Source organism: Meles meles, chromosome 17 (genome assembly GCF_922984935.1).
Source record: "Meles meles chromosome 17, mMelMel3.1 paternal haplotype, whole genome shotgun sequence".
Classification (NCBI taxonomy): Eukaryota; Metazoa; Chordata; class Mammalia; order Carnivora; family Mustelidae; genus Meles; species Meles meles.
This window is the reverse complement of record NC_060082.1, coordinates 42,869,631-42,890,275: the sequence shown is the minus strand read 5'-3', so window position 1 is coordinate 42,890,275 and position 20,645 is coordinate 42,869,631. Positions and strand designations below refer to the sequence as shown.

Genomic DNA, 20,645 nt, shown 5'->3' with positions numbered 1-20,645 from the left:
AAAACGAGCATGGGAGGAGCAGAGAGAGAGTGACAAGCAGACTGCACTGAATGTGGAGCCCAGTGCAGGGCTCAATCCCACAACCCTAAGATCATGACCTGAGCCAAAAACAAGAGTCAGATGCTAACTGACTGAGCTACCCAGGTGCCCCAACTCAGAAGAATTTTTGTAAAGCTTCTTCCATAAAGATTTCTTGATTCTGAGTACAGCTATTTGAGGCTATTTTAAAAATGTATCTTCTACTTTTAAAATTGATGTAATCATTTAAAATCGTATATATTTAATTTACAAATAGTACAAGATTATATCCTCATTCTTAGCTTTCAGACGTTAACTCAAAAAGCTCACGTTCTCATTCACCATGCATCATTACACTGCTTCTTCAGATGTACTCTTGTTAATAGTTTTGCAGGTGTCTTTCCACGGATAGATAGATACAGTATTTCTTTTTTTTTTTTTTTTTTTAAGATTTTATTTATTTATTTGACAGACGGAGATCACAAGCAGGCAGAGAGAGAGAGGAGGAAGCAGGCTCCCTGCTGAGCAGAGAGCCCGATGCAGGGCTTGATCCCAGGACCCCGGGATCATGACCTGAGCCGAAGGCAGAGGCTTTAACCCACTGAGCCATCCAGATGTCCTGATACAGCATTTCTTGAGGAGGCCAATAAGTGGTTTTCTTTATTTAGAACAATTTATTTTTTTCTTTAAAAATTAGGCTTGATTCGAAAAGATGGGCATCTATGCTATATAAAACACAAGTTTAGAGTATTTTTAGATCTCTCTTCTATTCCCCCCACCCCAAAATATGATTAATTCCTTTCAATTTAAGAAGCTGGTGTTTAGTTTAAGGGGCTATGAAACCTAATTTAATTCATTTTTTAAAGTTAACATGGAGAAACTTGAGTAAGGTAGATTTGTAAGTGCTGGAGATGTCTTCTGTTCTGGTTTCCCATCATATTTAAGTAATGAGAGAAGAGTTTTAGGCTTGCTAGTTTTATAAATCTGCCTTGTCTTTTTATACAGCAGCTGCCAGTGGGAATGAGCTCTTTTCCTTCACATTTAAATAAATTTCTGAATATTTATTTAATAAATTTGGATTAGTGCCATAGCATTCATGAATATTATCTATTGTAGGTAAGGGGGCGGGGAATGAATATTAAGGTCATTCTATTTTCAAGTTTCCAAATAACTTGAGTGAACTCAAATCAAAGTGACATGCATATAAAGCCACTGCTATTCAAGAAACAAAGTATCATATTACTTTGTCATACAGTCCACTTTTGGGAGTGCTAAAGTCTAAAAACGACCTTGAAGTACCTAGTGGATCTTTCATCTATTTCTGTGTCTTGTCTTCCAGCCTGTAAGTAGCACTGTAACTACAAGGTGTTTTTAAAAATGGACTTTACAGGAAATTTTGTATTTTTGTTAAATGCAGATTGATTGATTATTTGAGTTTGAGATATTTTTTCTTTTTTTTTTAAGATTTTATTTTTAAATTTCTGCATCCAATGTTGGGCTTGAACTTACAACCTCGAGATCAAGCGTTGCATGCTCCTTTGACTGATCCAGCCCCATGCCCTTAAATGCGGAGATATTTAAAGTTAGGCATCTTTTCAGGTGTTACTAATTTAATAGATGTGGTCATCATTCAATTTTTGAAACTAATATTGAGTAAGCACTAGAAACACTTGGGAAGTATGAAATACATGATTTCTTAGGAAGCCAAGAAAATAATAGAGTCAAAGTACAAAATCCAAACTTACAGTGGTGTGGGGGAAAGGAGTAGAATATTTGGTTAATCCAAAAAAACAGGAGAGGAAAGAAAAAAAATAAAATAAAATGTTTGGAGTAATTAAAAAACAGAAAAGCTGTTTTATTTATATATATATATATATAATATATCTAATTATGATAAATGGAAATGGCTTATTCCCTCCAAGTAGAAAAGGCTGGGATTAACAGACTAGTTAAAATGTTTAAAATATAGTAGTATACTTTTTACAGGGGATGCATTTGAAACAAGGTTAAGCAATGGTAAATAAAAACAGTTTTATTTTGGCACAAGATTAATAGACTGGTGTAACAGAACTAGCAACAGACTCACAGATGTATTGACATTTGATACCCAGCAAAGATGGTTGTTTGGGAAATAGAGAATTTTTATACTCTTGACAGTTGTTTTAGAAATTTTAGCTCTACCTCATTAAATATATAAAATCAGTTGATCAGGTGACTTAAATGTGAATAGCAAGACTCCTGAAGTATTTAGAAGATAATATGAGAGAGAATGTTTTCATGATCTTGTGTTAGGGAAGGCTTTAAGATACAAAATTATAAATCATAAGTGAAAGTTAGATAAATTTGTCTACAATAAAATTAAAAACTTTTGTTCATCAAATAATACCTGATAATAATTAAGAAGTCGCTAATTGGGGGAAGATATTTAGAATACTTATAAGTGACAAAGTATTGGTATTCAGATTTCATGAAGAACTCTTTCAAATATATAAGAAAATGATAATTACACCCTACAGCCTTGATATTCGAAATGTAGTCTGCACAGCAGTCAGCATCGGGATCACTTAGGAGCTGATAAGAAGTCTACTGAATCAGAATTTCTGAAGGTGGACCCTTCAGAAAAAAAAGGAACCTCTTTTTTCTTTTTAGCAGGCTCCCAGATGATTCTTTATGCATTCTGAAGTTCTAGAATCTCTGCCCTAGAGACATACATATTTAAGAAATATTTGTAATAGCATTGATTGTACATTTCTACTGTGAAACATTCAGCGGTGGGAATAAATGAACTGCAGCTCCGTGAATCCATATGGATGAATAGTGAGTGTAATGTTGAATGGAAGGAAGTTACAGAAGAACATATGGTATAATTCTGTTTATAAACATGCAAGACAAACTATTGTTTAGGAATATATTCATTGGCCACACAGATACATAATTCAACCATAAAGAAAAGAAAGGGGAATAATTACTGTGTCTTTAAGTATAGTGCTTACAGTCAGATGGAGAAAAAATAATGTGTCATACAGGCTTTTAAGATTTAGGAATATTTTATTTATATCTAGTGTACTAGTTATGTGGGGTTTGAAACTTCACATATGTTGTATGGACTCTTCTGTATGCAGGCTGTTTTTCCAAGTCACAAAGTTTTTTAAAAAGATGGAAAAAATGTAAACTAATTTAAACAAATGCTAAAAAATTAACATATAAACATTTATAGAAAATACTATTAAATAGTTTATTTCTCTTGGTGAATTTGAAGATATTTCCATAGAAACTTCTTTAAAAAAAAATAAGATTTTTAACATCTATTTGATAGAGCAAGAGAGCACAAGCAGTGGGAGGGGCACAGGGAGAGGGAGAAGCAGACTCCCCAATGTGGGGCTCCATCCCAGGACTCTGGGATCATGACCTGAGCCAAAGGCAGATGCTTAACTGACTGAGCCACCAAGATGCCCCTTCTGTGGAAACTTTTTAAAGTTGATTGATGTTTTGGCAGTTATAAGTGAATAGATATGGTAGTCTCAAGTTTTTCTTTGCGAAAGATTGAGACTTCATCAAAACTATTCAATTTTCGTTGTTTCCATTCCCAGCGGTTCAGTAAGGTTTCAGGGTCAGCTGTGTCATTTGTTTTGTTTTGTTTTGTAAGCACCTACAGTTAGGATGAGTTATATTTAAGGAAATGATTAGAATAAGTCCAATGCTAGAGTAAAGCAAGACTGCTGTTGTTTATTCAAATATTTACTCAATGGGGAAGACAGTTTTTACACCTCAATACGTGATTTAATGAAAGAGTTCCAGAAAATGTTTTTTTTCCTCATTGGGGTTTTAAAAAATTGGCTTCTATGTGTGACTTACGGTTGTAGATTATTGAAAATCTGTCATATAAAATACTTTAAATATTTTGAAAACCCCATGTTAGAAAATTGAATTTTCTGGGGCGCCTGGGTGGCTCAGTGGATTAAGCCGCTGCCTTCGGCTCAGGTCATGATCTCAGGGTCCTGGGATCGAGCCCCGCATCGGGCTCTCTGCTCTGCAGGGAGACTGCTTCCTCCTCTCTCTCTGCCTGCCTCTCTGCCTACTTGTGATCTCTCTCTCTGTCAAATAAATAAATAAAATCTTTAAAAAAAAAAAAGAAAATTGAATTTTCTGAATTTAAACATTTATTTGGTATTTTCACATTCTGTTTGCAAGGTTAGATTTCTTTTTATATACTGAACACAGTAGAGTTGATGAATCATATAAGTTACAGATTATTTCTTTAGTGAGAGAATTAAAATGAAGATGGAAAAAGTTGCTGTGTATTGTCAAGTGCTGCTGCAGAAAATATAAATTTAGCCAGTAGTATCTGAGTTACAGATATTCATTATATACTACGGTTAAATATTTTCTTAAGGGGTTTAATGGAACTGTGACCAGTCTCCCTCCACCTGTTGTGATCCTTTGTTAAGATAGAATATAGATTGCCCTGTCAGTAATATAAACCAGGAGCTTGAAAGCCTATCTAAACCAGCTTTCTTTCCATTTATTATTATCTATTTGTAACCTTCTAATGCATAAATATAGTGCTTTCAACTGTTAAAATTTTAAGAGTCACTTCTTCCTCTACTAGTGGTTCTGAATTAATCTTAAGGTATATAAACCACATTTTAGATTCTGCTAATTTTAGTTTAACATCAGAGCCAATTTAATTAGTCTCTTTTAATCAATATTAAGCTGTTGTAAGATGCTGAAATATTTGTTTTAGATTTTAATATTGATAATAAATTGCATTAATGGTCTCATTTCTTGACTTTTTCCTGTATCTGTGTGCTTTGCCATAAAAGAGTGCTTTGTCATGGGGGAAAAAACCCCACTCTTGACTGTTTGGTAACTTGCTTTGGCCCGAGTGATGTTAAGTTGACATTGACTAGAAGTTTGAAATTTGCTGGCACAGTTGAGCTTACTTGCTTTTGCCCCTGTGTCATCACCGTGAGGAGAACATGCTGAAGCTGGCTGCTAGTCCCCGGGGAAGGAAGAAAGACACTCGGAGTAGTATCTACTTGTCCGAGCCAAATCATTCAACCTCCAGACACGTAAACAAGCTATACTGAAATCAGCCAACCATAAGCTATCCCTTATTCTTTGAGAATAAATAAAGATTCTGGGCTACTAAATTTTGGAATAGTGTATTATCCAGCAGTTCTGTGGTGGCAGTGACTGATTAATACAGTATGATATTGAATGAATAAAGGCCATTTCCCATTATCAAGACTCTAAGTAATCATCTTCCATCTATAAAAAATCATTATATATAAATTAGCAGTGTACATACAGCCAACTGTGTCACCTTCAGTGGCTTCCACTTGTATGAAAGCACAGGAAAAAAAAATCTACATAAAATTACTCCAGTACCTTTATACACCTGTTTTAAAAAATCTTCATCTATGGAAAGGCACACTTAATGCTTGTCATTTAATGGAAAGCAAAAGTCTTCAGACTGGAGTAAGAACATCTGATGGAACACTAAATGTATTGCAGGTGTGTGTAGAAACTTAAATCCAGTTTTGGATCCCAGAATTTCATGTGTCAGTTGATATGCCTGACACTGACACTTGGAGGTGTCATGCCTATTCTCCTTTCGACTTCAACTTTTACAGTAGTTTTCCCCCCCTATTTTCCAAAAGAAAAGCATATCTCACGTTATCATGAATCTTAATATGGTGCGTTGTTCCAGGCTGTAAAAACCTCAGGCTTATCAAACTAAGGGATGGTTCTAAGTTTTGTTATGGAGTAACTGCCTATCATTCTTTGTTTAAGAGTGAAACGTAGCATTAAAGAAAGTATATTTTATACCACGTTATAGTGCTTTTACTTTAGATATTGGTTGAGTGAAACAGCAGAAGTGAAGTTTTTTCTTTAAAGGACTTCTTCTAAGTATTGTCCCCCCCCCCCAAAAAGTATGCATTGTTCCTTATTCTCTAGTCTCACTAGTGGAAGCAAAGCAAAGAGCACTATGTACTGAATGTGGATCTTGTTATTTCAGTTGGGCAATAAACTTTGCCTCCTTTTTATCCATTTATCTGTTAGAGAATCATAATTTATAGGGATGCATATTAACACTTTAATTTGAATTCAAAAAGATAATCTGATTATAAATCTTTTTAATACATAAATTGAACTAAATCTATGCTCTCAGATTTTGACAAAAAATATATTTAAAACAAAATGCACAAAAGCAAAAGTAAAATAGCATACTCAAAACACTTTGCTGGCTAAGTTATATTAAAATTACAGTATCTGGGATTTTTGCAACCTTTCTGAGAATATGTTAATAATAGGTATAATTAATACTGATCCATACTCCAGTATCTGCAATATAAAAAATCCAGAAAGCATTGAATACCAGAAATTCATTGCTCATTTGATAACATCAGATCTAAAGCACATAGATAAAGATATATCCTACCTGTCTGTTTGCATACAGGATGCTGACATAGACCTGAGGGTAGTATTGCATAATATGAAGCATTTTTCCTTTCAAAATCAGAAAAATTAAGAATTATAAAGCTTAATCTTTTCTAAGTGCTTGGGATAAAGGATTGTGGCCCTGTATATTTGATTTGATGTTGGTAAAACCATTTTAGTTTTTTGCAAGAATTGTAACTTTCAATTACTCTTAATTATTAAGTAACAGATAAATGGTTCCAAATCTTTATATTCAATAAAATTGGAGGATGGTCTAATCAAAATGACAGATCATTAAAAGTATCTTTTGATGATAGATTACTATATGATTTTTGGCATAAACTTGGGTTTTAAAACAGGAAACTTTCCATATCTGTGACTATATCTATGGAAATAAATGAACAATAGGAATAGATTTAATGCTGAACAATAAGAATAGTATCCTAAGAGTATATAATATTTATTTACAGTTACCAGAACAAAATGGTGACAGAGGGCACAGGGAGAGGGGATGCCACAACCATCTTGTGAAGACATACATTTTCAACATTATTACTTTTGTTTAACATAATTATCAAAATGTGTTGTATTATTTATCAGTTGTATACAACTAATTTTAATGGTAATTCATATGGAAATGACTTCTTAAAATTAGAGCATTTTGGTCAAAGGAAAGGGAATTTATATAAATACACACCTATTTTTTTCTAGAGAAGAGAGAATAAGTAGTATTAAAAGACAGCATGAAATCAGTTGGATGAATTTTATGTTTCAAGGAGAAAGTGAATATAAATTCAAGGAAAAGATTATGTAAAATTTTCCATTATTAAAGAATAGGTTATTCAGGTATTTTTGTTTGTTTAACGATGATGTTGAATATCAGATCTCTGTAGTATTTTGATGTCATTAGATGCACTGAATTCGTATTTTAAAATGTCAGTATGTAATATTGGTACAAATGCCAACTTGCAAATATTTATGTGATGAAAATTTTTAGATACTGACTTAAAAATTTATGAGATGGTAGTTTCTCAGTATTCTTTTAAGCAGAAAAGTAGAAGACTTTGAATCTACCTGATTAATTAATTGGGGGAAAAGGAGAGTGGATATAGATGGTTGTGAGTCAATGAATGGCCATTACTGGTCAAAATAAGGTTCTAGCTAAATGCTTTAATGGGTGGATTCATTTTTAAATAAGTTATTGTACAGTGTTCAATGAAAAAATAAGATAATTTTGGTTGTAAAGAAAATATTTTCTTTTATGACGAAATACAGTTTTGGTAAGATGTGGGATTTTTTTCATAAATTCATACATGAGTCTGAAAACCTAGACTCTACTATTATAGAACCATCTATGAGTATAGAAAGAAGTTGAGCATCTCAGAAACTTCTTTTTTGCCTGTACACGCTTGCTCATACTCTCTCTCTAGTGCTCTTTTTCTCTGTCAATTGCTTTCCTTTCCTTTTGTTTCTCTTCCCTCCCTCCTCTTTCTTCTCCCTTCTCTTTCTCACTTTCTTCCTATTTCTCCTTTTCTCCACCTTTTCTTATCTCCCTCCTTCTCTTCTGTCAGTCCCTATCTTTCTCTGTATCCTTCCCTTCTTCCTCTTCCTTTCCTTTCTGTTTTTTTCCTCTAGTTCTGCCTGCCTCTCAGTCCTTACCAGTCATTTTCAAACCCATGTTTGGGTTTCTTCCCCACAGTTTGCACATCTATTTCCTGATTTCATTTCCTCACCACCAGTTCACTCTTTAGTTCTTGCTAAGTCTCCCTGTCAGATTTTTTTTACCATGCCAGACAGCTAGGTAAAATACCTTTTTCAGGTTACTAATCTGATGAAGATATCTGAGATATTGCTGACAAAATACTTTTCTTTGCTTTCCATCAGCTTAGAATTGATTGCCTTGTATTTATTCTTTTCCCCAGTCATTTTATCAGACTTTATTTCTAACTGACTATATAGTGAAACTGATGTCAGTGTGACAGCCAACTGATTGTGAAACCAAGTTTGCCGGTATATATATTAAAATTTCTAGCCGGAATACTTAAAAAATACTACTACAACGTGAAGAAGGGAAGATGGAGCTGTTACTATTATAGACTGGTATTAATGAAAAGGAATACTGCACCAGGCAGAATCAGTGTAGTTTTTTTGTAAGAATGCAAGAATTTAGGATGCGTGTTTCATAGATATGATAAGAAAATATTGTCAAAAGGTAGGCACTTTGGGAGTTCTACTTCTGCTTTGTATGTAGAAAACCACCAAAAAATGTTCCTCTCATCTTAAAACCAGAAAAAGCTGTATGAGCTACAAAATTATAACTTTTCTTGACCCCTGTCAGAGAGCTGAGGTCTCAAGGCATGGGAACTGAATTCCAAGGAATGACAAGCCCCTCCAAGGAAAGATGGGACACATGAACTATTCACCATTTGCAGACCACAAGAGGAAGAAGTAGCCACCATAGAAGCTGGTAAGAAGAAATGAGCTAAAATTTTAATGCATTCTTAAAGACCAAGTATGGGTTGGCATATCTGTATGCCCGAAATACAGGGGAGTGCACGCTTAACTCATGTACTCTTCTCCATCTCCCTCTACTGGCTGCTAACAAGAATGAATGGGTCAGGACAGTAGCCTACATCAGGCATGCAGGAGTTCACAAAGTAATCAATCCCTACTGAAAGACCAGCACAAAACTTCATTTCTCTGGATCCTTCCTCTTCTGCTCTTATAGAGCAGAAACTTTTTAAGCTGTTGGAAGAGGAGCAAGAAAGCTTCTTGGACCCAGGATCCTGCATCAGTACAAACCAGAGATCTACTACCACTGATGAAGTGACATGAAACCCTCTCTTGCCTAAAATGTGCGTCAGATGCTGTGTAGAATTTGGCTGCCACAATGGTGAGGGGTTGGAATGCTAAGAAGACCCCTGTCCTGGAAGCTCAGACATATGAACCCTTCCTAAGACTCATGATGAACCAGAAGAACTGAGATCCTCTGTTCCAAACAGAATCCTACTACAACAAAACAAAACAAAACCAAAAACACATAAAACGACAACCACCCCAAAACAAAAGAAAACAAAAAACCCAGAACAAGTTAGAGCCATCTACCACTCACAGAGGGATAGTAGCATAGAGAAGGACCCTCTCTTTGGCTCATATGCAGGAACTAGTAAAAAGGTAAGAGAAGAACAGGAATACAGAGAAAAATTTGTGTTGACCCAGGTCACACTAAGTACAAGGTAATGATAGCTCATTGCTGGAAAGAGTTGAAGCCTGTGGTACACTTAATAGTGAGTTTAACAACTAAAACTAAAATGTGGTTTGAACATTGACTAAATTGATTGATCCCCTCACATGAATGGCCTGACAGAAAGAGTGTACTTATTTCTAAGCAGAAATAACATTTGCTTCAGTATCTACTGTTCTGTACATGATCACTTACGTTTAATAAAAAAGTATGTGACTACAAATAAGAGTAAACATTCCATTACCAAGACTCAAGTCAGTAGATTTATAGGTGACCCAGATGTTAGGATATGAGACACATCTTAAAATAACTGTTTATCATGTTAAAGTATATGGTGGGAAGGTAGGCAACATGCCTGAAAAGATGAAGAGTTTCAGTTGAGAGATGGAAAGTATTTTTAAAAAATAAAGTGAAAATACTAAAAATACAAGTCTTGATATCAAAAATGAAGAACTTTTTGATGTGCTCATTAGCAAATTGGATATAATCTAAAAAAAACTAACTGAATTTGGAGGTAGGTCAATAAAAATTATTCCAAATGAAACATTAAACAAATACACTTGTCGTTGGCATTGTGGAAGTAGGAGAGAAAAGGACAGAAGGAATATTTGAAGAGATAAACACCAAAAACTTTGCAAGACTGATGGAAGATAACAAATCACAGATACCAGAAGCTCACAGAACCTCAAACAAGATAAAATCAAAAGCAGACCAAAAATACCTAATTGTATCATAGCCGAATAAGTGAGATCTTGTGAAACAAGTGAAGACAAAGTGAAATCTTGAAGGCAAAGTGAAAGAAATTATGGAAAGTGGAAGATAAAGATAATAGCAGAATTCTCATTAACTATACAGGCCAAAAATCAGTGGCGCCACTGACACATTTCAAGTGCTAAAAGAAATTTAACCCAAAGTTCTATATCCAGCCAAAAACTCTTCCACAAATGAAGACAGATTTTTTTTTTTCCAAACAGCCAAAAGCTGTGTTTAACTCGGATGTAAGACGTTAACCCAACTTCCATGTGCAGATAGATGGACAGATGGATAGATGGTTACGTGGCTGATGGATTAATGGATACAGAAAGATGGATCTGCCCAATGGATGGATCTAATTTGCAGAAAATAAAAAAAATAGCTGCTTGATTCCATATAACTCTGAAATGCTGGATTCCAAATAAAAGCTTGTTGGAAGACGCTTAGGAAGGGTGTGTCAGCATTAGGAAGCTGTGGTGGTATGAAACGTCTGTGAGACCAGCAGTTAAATGATATTTAGTACATTCTGGATCCCTAGAGTGCTGTGACACAGCCTACGCATGTATACTCTGTGGACTCTACTCTCCAGTACAAAGATCTAACTGTAGATCTACTTACAGAATCTGAAATATGTATCTAGAGGTTTCTCAGAGTCCCTAGAAGGGAAGTAAGTACTGATTAGAGGAGCCTGACCTTGTAATCATTCGAAAAAAATTTTTTTCTGTCACATTTATCAGGGTACCTGGAATTCTTTTCATTAGAATTATAGCATTCATTTATTAACTTCAGAAATACCTATTTAAAAAATATAGCTATTACTGTGCATACAAAAATAAACACCCTACCTTTCCAGGATGTCAGAGTTTGTTAGATGAGATAGACAGCAAATAAATTATAACACACTGTGAAAAATAACATTAGAACGGTGTTTTTTAAAATCTGAGAAACGGAAAAATTATTTGTGTGGGTGCCGTCACAAACCTACCAAATTATAATCTTCAGAGAGGAGACCAAGCATTTGTGTTGAAATTATTCCTCAGCACTTTCATGTCTACCCCACTCTCTTACCCTGTGACTATAGTAACTATATTAAAGATACTTACAAGCCTGAATTGGTAGAACAAAAATTTGGGAAATGTAGATGTAGGCTAAATAATAAGGGCCTTTATCATAGTAAGAAAGCTTTATTTTCTAATGAACATAATTGCATTAAAATATTACGTCTCTGAACAGCATTTAGCAAAACAAGGATCAGATTTGTCCAGTAAAAGGAAAAAAAACCCGTTTTTTTCTTATTAACTATTATTACTGAGATAATGAGATTCATTTTGATGTTTTTAAAATAGTGTAAAGAGGTTATTAAATAGACTGAGCCCCAAATCTACATTATCTTTTACACTTAAATTCTCCATTTTAGGTTAGTTTTTCAGTCATACTATAGAAAGACTTAATATTTCTGGAACATTGGTTGAAATATAGATCTTTACCCTGGGTCCAATGAAAATGCCTCTGGAAATGGAGGGGCAGTTGTAAAAACACCGGAAAATTAGTTACCTGACATGAGTTGAGGGTTAATCAGTTTTTTATTTTCAAACTTGCTTCAGATGGTTACATTACAAAAGAAAAAAGGTAGTAAGATAACTCAGAAGGGAGTTCTGGTTCTAACAATATGATAGACTAAATAAACTGAAAATCCTCTGTCAGCACACTATTTTAGATCAACATTATTGTAGATAAAATTATATGAAAATATTACTTTAGATGCATAGCTTATAAAGTACTGAAATCACAAAGGGTCAGAAATGGAGTGGAATATAAAACCAGAGAATTAAACCTGTGAGCTCAAGTTTTATCAACTGTTTAGTGGTGGTGATGGAAAAATTGCTGGCCTCTGGGACCTAGTTACTAATTAGTGGGGAGGAGAAAGGTGGTGAGTATTATAATTGTCTTAGAGTGTTGTAATTGTCTGTCTGGATAGTTATATGGAGAAATCTCTAGAAACTTTGTCTTACCCTGGGCTCTTTTTGTTGGACAGGAGTTGTTCCCCTGAGAATTCTGACCATGGTATAGAATGCTTCTTCCCCCTGTCTCCTCCACAGAGAAATAAAGAAGAGAATTAAATGAAGAATTGAATAAAATATGAGGAAAGAAGTCTTATTATCAGAGAAATTTATAAATATAGGGAAATCTTAGCTAGGCTTGACTGTATAATACAATAATAATAATGGAAAAATGAGACTAATTTGGAGGTTTTAGAAAGATGGAAATAAAAATCTGTAAAAGAATAATGTAACCCAGGTTTTGGTGGAGTATTGGTAAAATATAAAACAATATAAGGTTTTACATTATCTGTGTAACAATACTAACTAGCTTTGTCCTTTAAATCATGTATGCATTCTAAAATTTTTATCATTATCATTAAAGAATAGAAATAGGGTTTCTACTTTCAAATCTACAATAGGAAAGAAAATCCAGTCTGTCTTAAAATTCAATCTATAAACAGGAGGAAAGGAGGAAGTGAAGAGCCACAGAAAAATCAGGGTAAATAGGTAAATAAAGCATGATGAGAATAAATCCAAATGTCTCACTTAAAAGTTAACAGTAAATTATATAAAACAGTAAAATATATATATATTTTTTTCTCCCCCAAGAAAGTTAGGCATCACTTTTTAGTTGTTTATCAGAAGTGATTCCAGGTGTTTGCCAGTTTCCCAGTTCTCTTTGAAGATATTCAGAGAAAGCATTATTAGTCCCATTTAGGCCTTTTAAATTCTTTCCTGCCACCATTGATTTAGATAACCATTTTCCAGGTTTCTCAAATAAATCATATATTTTAACAACCTTCACATGCTGACATGAGATTTTAAAATTTGTTTTAATGCCTTCTAATGAAAAGACATTTAAGTTTCTCTGATGTTCATTAGTCATTATTTAGCATTATGTTGCTTTTTGACTCTTTATTTAAAGCAAGTGTGAAAAAAAAGCAAGTGTGAAAAGATATTGAAGTAAAGCAGATCAGTGAAGATTGAAGCAAATTAATTCTCATAAAAAATATTTAGTATATTTAGACACTTTTGCAGCTGCTTAGTTTGGCTATGTAAACTTATAGCAAGCTAGGCCAACTTGAGCAAATTTTGTACTACATTTTGAGTATGTATTTCAGTACATTTGTTTCTAGTGTGGGCATGGCAGATTTTATATATCTAAAATTTAGATATCAAGATTTGGATGGCATTGCCTCTAGATTTAGATTTATTTATTTATTTATTTATTTTAAAAGATTTTATTTATTATTTATTTGACATTTAACAGACAGAGATCACAAGTAGGCAGAGAGGCAGGCAGAGAGAGAGGAAGGGAAGCGCGCTCCCTGCTGAGCAGAGAGCCTGACGTGGGGCTCGATCCCAGGACCCTGGGATCATGACCTGAGCCGAAGGCAGAGGCTTTAACCCACTGAACCACCCAGGCGCCCCTAGATTTAGATTTATGATGTTTGAACAATTATAGTAATTTTAAAAAATATTCCCAAGAGGAAAATAGATCCTTAAATTTCCCTGGTAATTCACATTTTATTATATAGAAAGTGATTCCTAAGCAGGCAAACTGTGACATCAGGAATTTTTGCCCAAATTTGTGTTTATTTAATATCTTGAAGGATTGTGAATATTTTCGATTTATATTTTAGGTTTATGTGTAGTCTTTATTACCATAAGTTGATTTAAAAACTATGTATTCCGCACGTAATTTGTTATATATACTTGGAGATAAATACAAATAAGGACAAATTATAAAATTGTTCTATGTTTTGTAATCTTTTTATTTCAAAAGATAAATGGTATTTTTGTTTAGCCACTAATGACAATGCATAGAACATTGTACTTAGTTCTTATTAGTGAGTTTGAAGAGTTAAACAATATTTTTCCCATTGCCAGTCTAGTGTAAGACAATATAACAGAAACTCTTTTAGGGCAACACAGTTCTTCCATCACAGATAATAAAAACCAACAAATCAGAAACATATCCAAATAGATGTTTTTGGAAACAAAGGGATGTTAATCGATACTTTGAATTGAATTTGGGGGGGGGTAGTAGTGATTTATAAAAGTTTTTATTTGCCTGTGAGCATTGGAATTTAGTATTAAAAGTTCATTAATATACTGTCTCCCTGTTTAAAAAAAAAGATAAATATGAAAAACCTAAATGAAAACATTTTTTCGTATTGATCCATACAATTCATTTCAAATTATATTTCTTGAGATTCTTTAAGAGTTGGTAGGTACATAACTGAATTTTTTTTTAGAGCAGTTTTAAGCTTATAGCAAATTGAGAGGAAGATACAGAGATTTCCCATATACCTCCTACTCCCACATGCGTGCATACCCTCATTATCAACATCCCTTTCCACAGTGGTACATTTAATTATTGAACCTACACTGATACATCCTAATCACTCAGGGTCCGAGGTTTACCTTAAGCTTCATTTTTGCTTTGTACATTGTTTGGATTTGGACGAATGTATAATGACATGTATTCATCATTATAGCATCATACAAGTGCTACACCTCCAAAAATACTCTGTCCTCCACCTTTGAGAACTTGATCAAGCTCTTGGAAATCTGACAAAATTGTGGAGGACTCCTATGACTAGCTCTTCCCCACCCCCCTGCCCCATAGTTTTGAACTCTCAGACTTACTCACACTGAGCCTCCAACAGTTCATCAGTTACAGTTCAGATTTTTATATCCAGGCACTGTCTTCCATGGCATTCCGCCTCAGGAATCACGGTGTATTCATTCACCTGTCTCTTTGACCTTTAGGGTAGCAGTTAGACCTGGGCCATTTTCTCTCTTGTGAATCCTGAAAGAGTTTTTGATTTTTTATCTGTTCACCTTTTATTTGTTATTAGGATAAATTGTCAACTTCCAAGTGCTTTATGTGTGGAATTGGGAGTCATTTTTGTTCATTTTTTACTACTGATGATTTGATGCTTGTGGCTTAATCTAATACACAGATAGGTAGTTGCTACTTTTGTGACACTACAACTCACAGTTGCTTGTGTATCTTGTGGATTGGTAAGGATTAGAGAGGGTGATTATAAAATAAAGGCTACGTAATTGTGGGCTAAAGTTAGTATGTCTTTCTACGGTTTTATTTAGGTTGGAACCCAGAAGTTATTGTATTTGGTAAAACAAAATAAGCAGACAGTTTCTGATTATTTCTCAAATGATGAACAAAAATCTAACCACCAAATTCAGAGGAGTTGTTAAAAAGAAATGCTTCCTAAGTATTCCATATGTATTTATATTATGTAACGTATACTTGGTTGATCTTTCTATTTCCAAAGATTGACTCTTTTTCAGATCTCTAAGGTGTGTTGTAGGAAGATATCATCAAAGGCTTAAAGACAGTAAAAAAAAATCATAGTTACTGCTTTTAAAATCAGAAATGATAGTCATATGAGGTAAAGAACAGGACCTAGTGGACCTGTGTATTTTTATTTATTGATTTATTTATATTTGTTTATTTATTTTTTGACAGAGAGAGATCACAAGTAAGCAGAGGGGGTGGGGAAGCAGGCTCCCCTCCGAGCAGAGAGCCCTATGCGGAGCTCAATCCCAGGACCTTGAGATCATGACGTGAGCTGAAGGCAGAGGCTTTAACCCACTGAGCCGCAGACTCCCCACACTATTTATTTATTTTTAATTAAGTAAACTCTGCCTCCAGCATGGAGCTGGAACTCACAACCCTGAGATCAAGAGTCACATGCTCTATTGACTGAGCCAGTCAGGAGCCCCTAGACCTGTGTATATTTAAATACTCAGGAATTATTTGCCCTGCCTAACAAAAACTTTTATAAGGATTTTTCCAGCTTACTTTCTTACCTTAGCCCCATCATGATGATACCCAAAAGCTAGGACACTGAGAAGTTTTATAGGCTCAGAAGTAACTGGGAAGCCTGAAAATAGAATTCAGAGGTTCTGAAATTCATTTTGATCTCTCTCTGGCCATTGTATATGTAAATTGAACCTGTTGCTTTTTGGAACACGGTGCAGAATGGCTGTGTCATAAACTGCATTTAAAAACTCAAAATTCTTGGGGTGCCTGGGTGGCTCAGTGGGTTAAAGCCTCTGCCTTTGGCTCAGGTCATGATCCCAGGCTCCTGGATCGAGCCCCGCATCGGGCCCTCTGCTTAGCGGGGAGCCTGCTTCCCCCTCCCTCTCTCTCTGCCTGCCTCTCTGCCTACTTATGACCTCTGTCTGTCAAATAAATAAATAAAATCTAAAAAAAAAAATAAATAAATAAAAACTTAAACTTCTCAGTTGTAGTTGTCTTATTGTTACTTTAGTAAAGGTAATGAATTCTGTATTAAACATTAAGTTCAAGAAGATATTTCTGCATCTATTCCAAACAGATTATTTTCATCATCTCACTTTACTATATCAACAGTGATTAACTTATTAATGATGAAACACTTTGTGATATCCCTACAGGAAAATTATCCATTATACTGGAAATTATTCTCTATTGGTATTCCTCTTAATGGTTGTGTATATAGCATAGTTTGGTTAAAATAAAAGAGAAGTAAATTTTCTTTACATTGATAAGGCTGTGGGAGCATTTAACTGAGAAATCAAATTTGGCGTTTTGTCATAATGTTGTCATCATGATTTGACATCATTATGTCGTATTTGTCATAATGATGACATTATAAGTCTCCTGATGTGATGAAGTAGGAAGGGAAGATAATCTTTATAGTATTCTTATCAAAAATGTTTAACATGAACATAATAATGAGAAAACATTCAAATACAGACATGTGGAACATTCTACAAAACAACTACTTGAGATGCTTTAAAAATAACAGTGTTGGGAAGTTGTTATATAGAAAACAATGAAGAGACATAGAAACTAAATATGGTGAGTGACCCTTGAGCAAAATTAAATAAATATCTAGTCAGGAAGTTTTTAAACAACTGGGATATTTGAATATAGAATCCATACTAAATTATATTCTTATGTCATAATTTCTTGAATATGACAGTGGTATTCTGGAGAGTTGTCTTGTTTTTAGAAGGTAGGTGCTGATGTTTTTATTATAAAATACGCTGATGTTTGAAACTTCCTTATAGATGGTTCATGGGGGGGAAAAGGGTGCAATTGTTTATTTGTAGAGGGATGGCTAAAGCAAATATAGTTAACAGTATTTACATTTATTTAGTCTAGATTGAAAAGTACAAAGTTGTACAATTATTTATTTATTTATCTGACAGAGATCACAAGTAGGCAGAGAGGCAGGCGGAGAGAGAGGAAGGGAAACAGGCTCCCCACTAAACAGAGAGCCCGACATGGGTCTCAATCCCAGGACCCTGGGATCATGACCCAAGCTGAAGGCAGGGACTTTAACTCACTGAGCCACCCAGGCACCCTACAATTTATTGTTCTTCCAACTTTTCTCTAGGTTTGAAATTTTTCAAAATAAGTTGGGGGAAAGAAAAGAAATAGAAATGTGAGCATATACTAAATCCTCAAATTTTTAAAGCTATTTTAAAAAATTACGGCAACATTTCAGAATTTCCCTTTATAATGGAAAGCAAATTACTAAGGACTCCTCCCACCCGACCTAAACTATTTTTATCATAATGTTACTAAGTTATATGGATAAATATAAAACTATAGACCACTTTCATATGTTCCTAGTTCTTAAGCAATTTGTAGTTAAATCAGATTCTGATTAAATACAGTAAAAATAAAAACCAAAAAGAGAAAAAAGAAGGTAGCAGCATGATGACATAGTTACAGTAATATGATGGAGTTATATAAGTTTTGCTGAAATAAATCACCACTGTACATAGTAAGCTGGTTCTGAATTACTATAGTGCAGTTTCTTTTGAGATTGCCATGTCTAGAGAAACATTCCCCATTTTATACTTAGTCTCTACACTACTTTTCTCATCCCAACTACTGTAAAATCTTTTTGTGGTACACAGTAGGTAATTTAACCTTTACTTATATCCCTACATTTTTTATATATTAGTTTTGTTTTTTATTAGCCTGAGAATAAGTTAGTATATTATTATACTAAACTATGCTATTTTTATTACATCAAATTATCTTCGGCTTTTATAAAATAACAAGAAATTAAAGACTTACTTTACAAAAATGTTTTTCAATTTTGAATTATTAATTATTAAAGCAAAAGAGAAGTTTAATATTTGTAACTGATAAATTTAACATTAGAATGGCAATTGAAGCAGGATTTTTTTTCCATTTTTACTTTAGCACATGCCAAACAAATTGCCACTATACATTTATATCTCCACAGTATAAGCTGATTGTAGTCAAGTGAGTAATATAATTACTTAATGTAATTGCAATAATGAACAGAAAAAATGTGGGACTACTCTTCCCGATAAGCTATAAAAACTACAGGCAAATTTATAAAAACTGAGCTAACTTGTGGCATATAAGCCTTGAAAACCAGCAGCCTTATAGCCACCACTAGGAAAAAAGAACTGGTGTGGGAACTTGTCAAAAAATCCCATTTCTAGATCATTGTCACATTCGACCTGACTTACAACTTACTGGAAAAAGCCACATTCACAAGATGTTTTTTCTGTTTGACCTGACTCAGAGTCTCCATGGGAAAAGACCTGTACCCAGAGTCTTGTTGAAAACAATCAGATGTAGTATCACAATTCTTTAAGGCTGTGATACCAGGTGGGGCAAACAAGAGTCCAGTCAAAATTTTAAAAGGAAGATCTGGGCAACAAAACTGCCACAGGGGCTTTGAAGAAACTCTTATATGTTCCTGGGATGTAGAATGCTTTGTGCATGTTCAGGTCAATGTACTTATCTGGGAAAAAATGGAAAGGGCTCTAGTTGCTTACTTCTGATTGACTCTGTAAGTAAGAAGTGAAGGATAATGGAGATTTAGAAGTTGCCTGATCTTTGAAAGGATGCCCTAACACATAGGTGCCTTGGGCAAAGGGTGGAAAACATACTCACTCAAAACAATTAAGAAAACTTTTGGAGAAGCAACATGGGGGGGTAGGGGGATAGGAGAAGAGTAAATGAAACAAGATGGGATTGGGAGGGAGACAAACCATAAATGACTCTTAATCTCACAAAACAAACTGGGGGTTGCTGGGGGGAGGTGGGATTGGGAGAGGGGGAGCGGGCTATGGACATTGGGGAGGGGAGGCGAACCATAAGAGACTATGTACTCTGAAAAACAACCTGAGGGTTTTGAAGGGTCAGGGGTGGGAGGTTGGGGGAACAGGTGGTGGGTAATGGGGAGGGCACGTTTTGCATGGAGCACTGGGTGTTGTGCAAAAAGAATGAATACTGTTACACTGAAAAAATAAATAAAATGGGAAAAAAAAAAAAAAAAGAAAGAAAACTTTTGGCTACTTAACAGTGCTGACCCAGGAGCAACCTTTATTTATCTAGGTAAAAGAAAAAGCCAGAAATTTTAAAAACAAAACCAGTCAAGACTTAAGTGTTTCCATACAACAATGATTTATAGACTAAAGATTCACTTCTGGAAAAGTCTTTAGACAAATAAGTGGCAACAAAACCAAAACAAAAGCCAAGTCACAAAAGTCCCAGGAGAGGGAGGTAGGATCTGATTTCAGAGTTACCACATTATATTATCAAAATATCTACTTTTTATAAAAAAAAACTATCATATGCAAAGAAACAGGAAAAATTAGTAGAAACTATCCTGTGATAATTGGGCTTACTAGGTAGAGACCTTAAAGTATCTATTTTAAGTGTATTCATTGAATTAGAACATAATTAAGGAATGAAAAAATATAAAATATATCTCACCAAATAGTATTTAAAAAAGAAAAAACAAATAGAAATTCAGTAGTTGAAAAGTGTAATAACTGCAATGAAAAATTCACTAGAGGGGCTCATGAGCAAATTTGAAGAATCAGTGAACTAGAAGATAGGTCAATAGTGATTTTCCAATTAAGAATGGAGAAAAATGAATAGAGCCTTGGAAATCTGTGAGACATCATTAAGCATGCCACCATAAATAGACTCTCAGAAAATAAGGAAATAAGAGAAAGGGATGGAAAAATATTTAAAGAAAAAGTGGCCAAAAATCTTCCCAAATTGTATGAAAAACATCAATTTACATACCCAAGAGGCTTAGTGAGCTCAAAGTAGGATAAACTGA

The 20,645-nt window shown here is 34.3% G+C and overlaps 1 protein-coding gene across 4 annotated transcripts in view; it reads left to right on the top strand.

Moving 5' to 3' along the window:
* Positions 1 to 20,645, top strand: part of COP1 (COP1 E3 ubiquitin ligase) — a 252,902-nt gene that overhangs the window by 165,472 nt on the left and 66,785 nt on the right. The window contains exon 16 of one of the 4 annotated variants that reach the window (XM_045983214.1): positions 8,801 to 8,898. The exons of the other annotated variants lie outside the window; for them this stretch is intronic. Within the exon in view, the coding sequence (XP_045839170.1) occupies positions 8,801 to 8,808 (8 nt within the window). The 3' untranslated portion in view covers positions 8,809 to 8,898. Of the gene's footprint in view, positions 1 to 8,800; positions 8,899 to 20,645 lie in introns of those variants that run through there. 4 annotated transcript variants of the gene reach the window in all.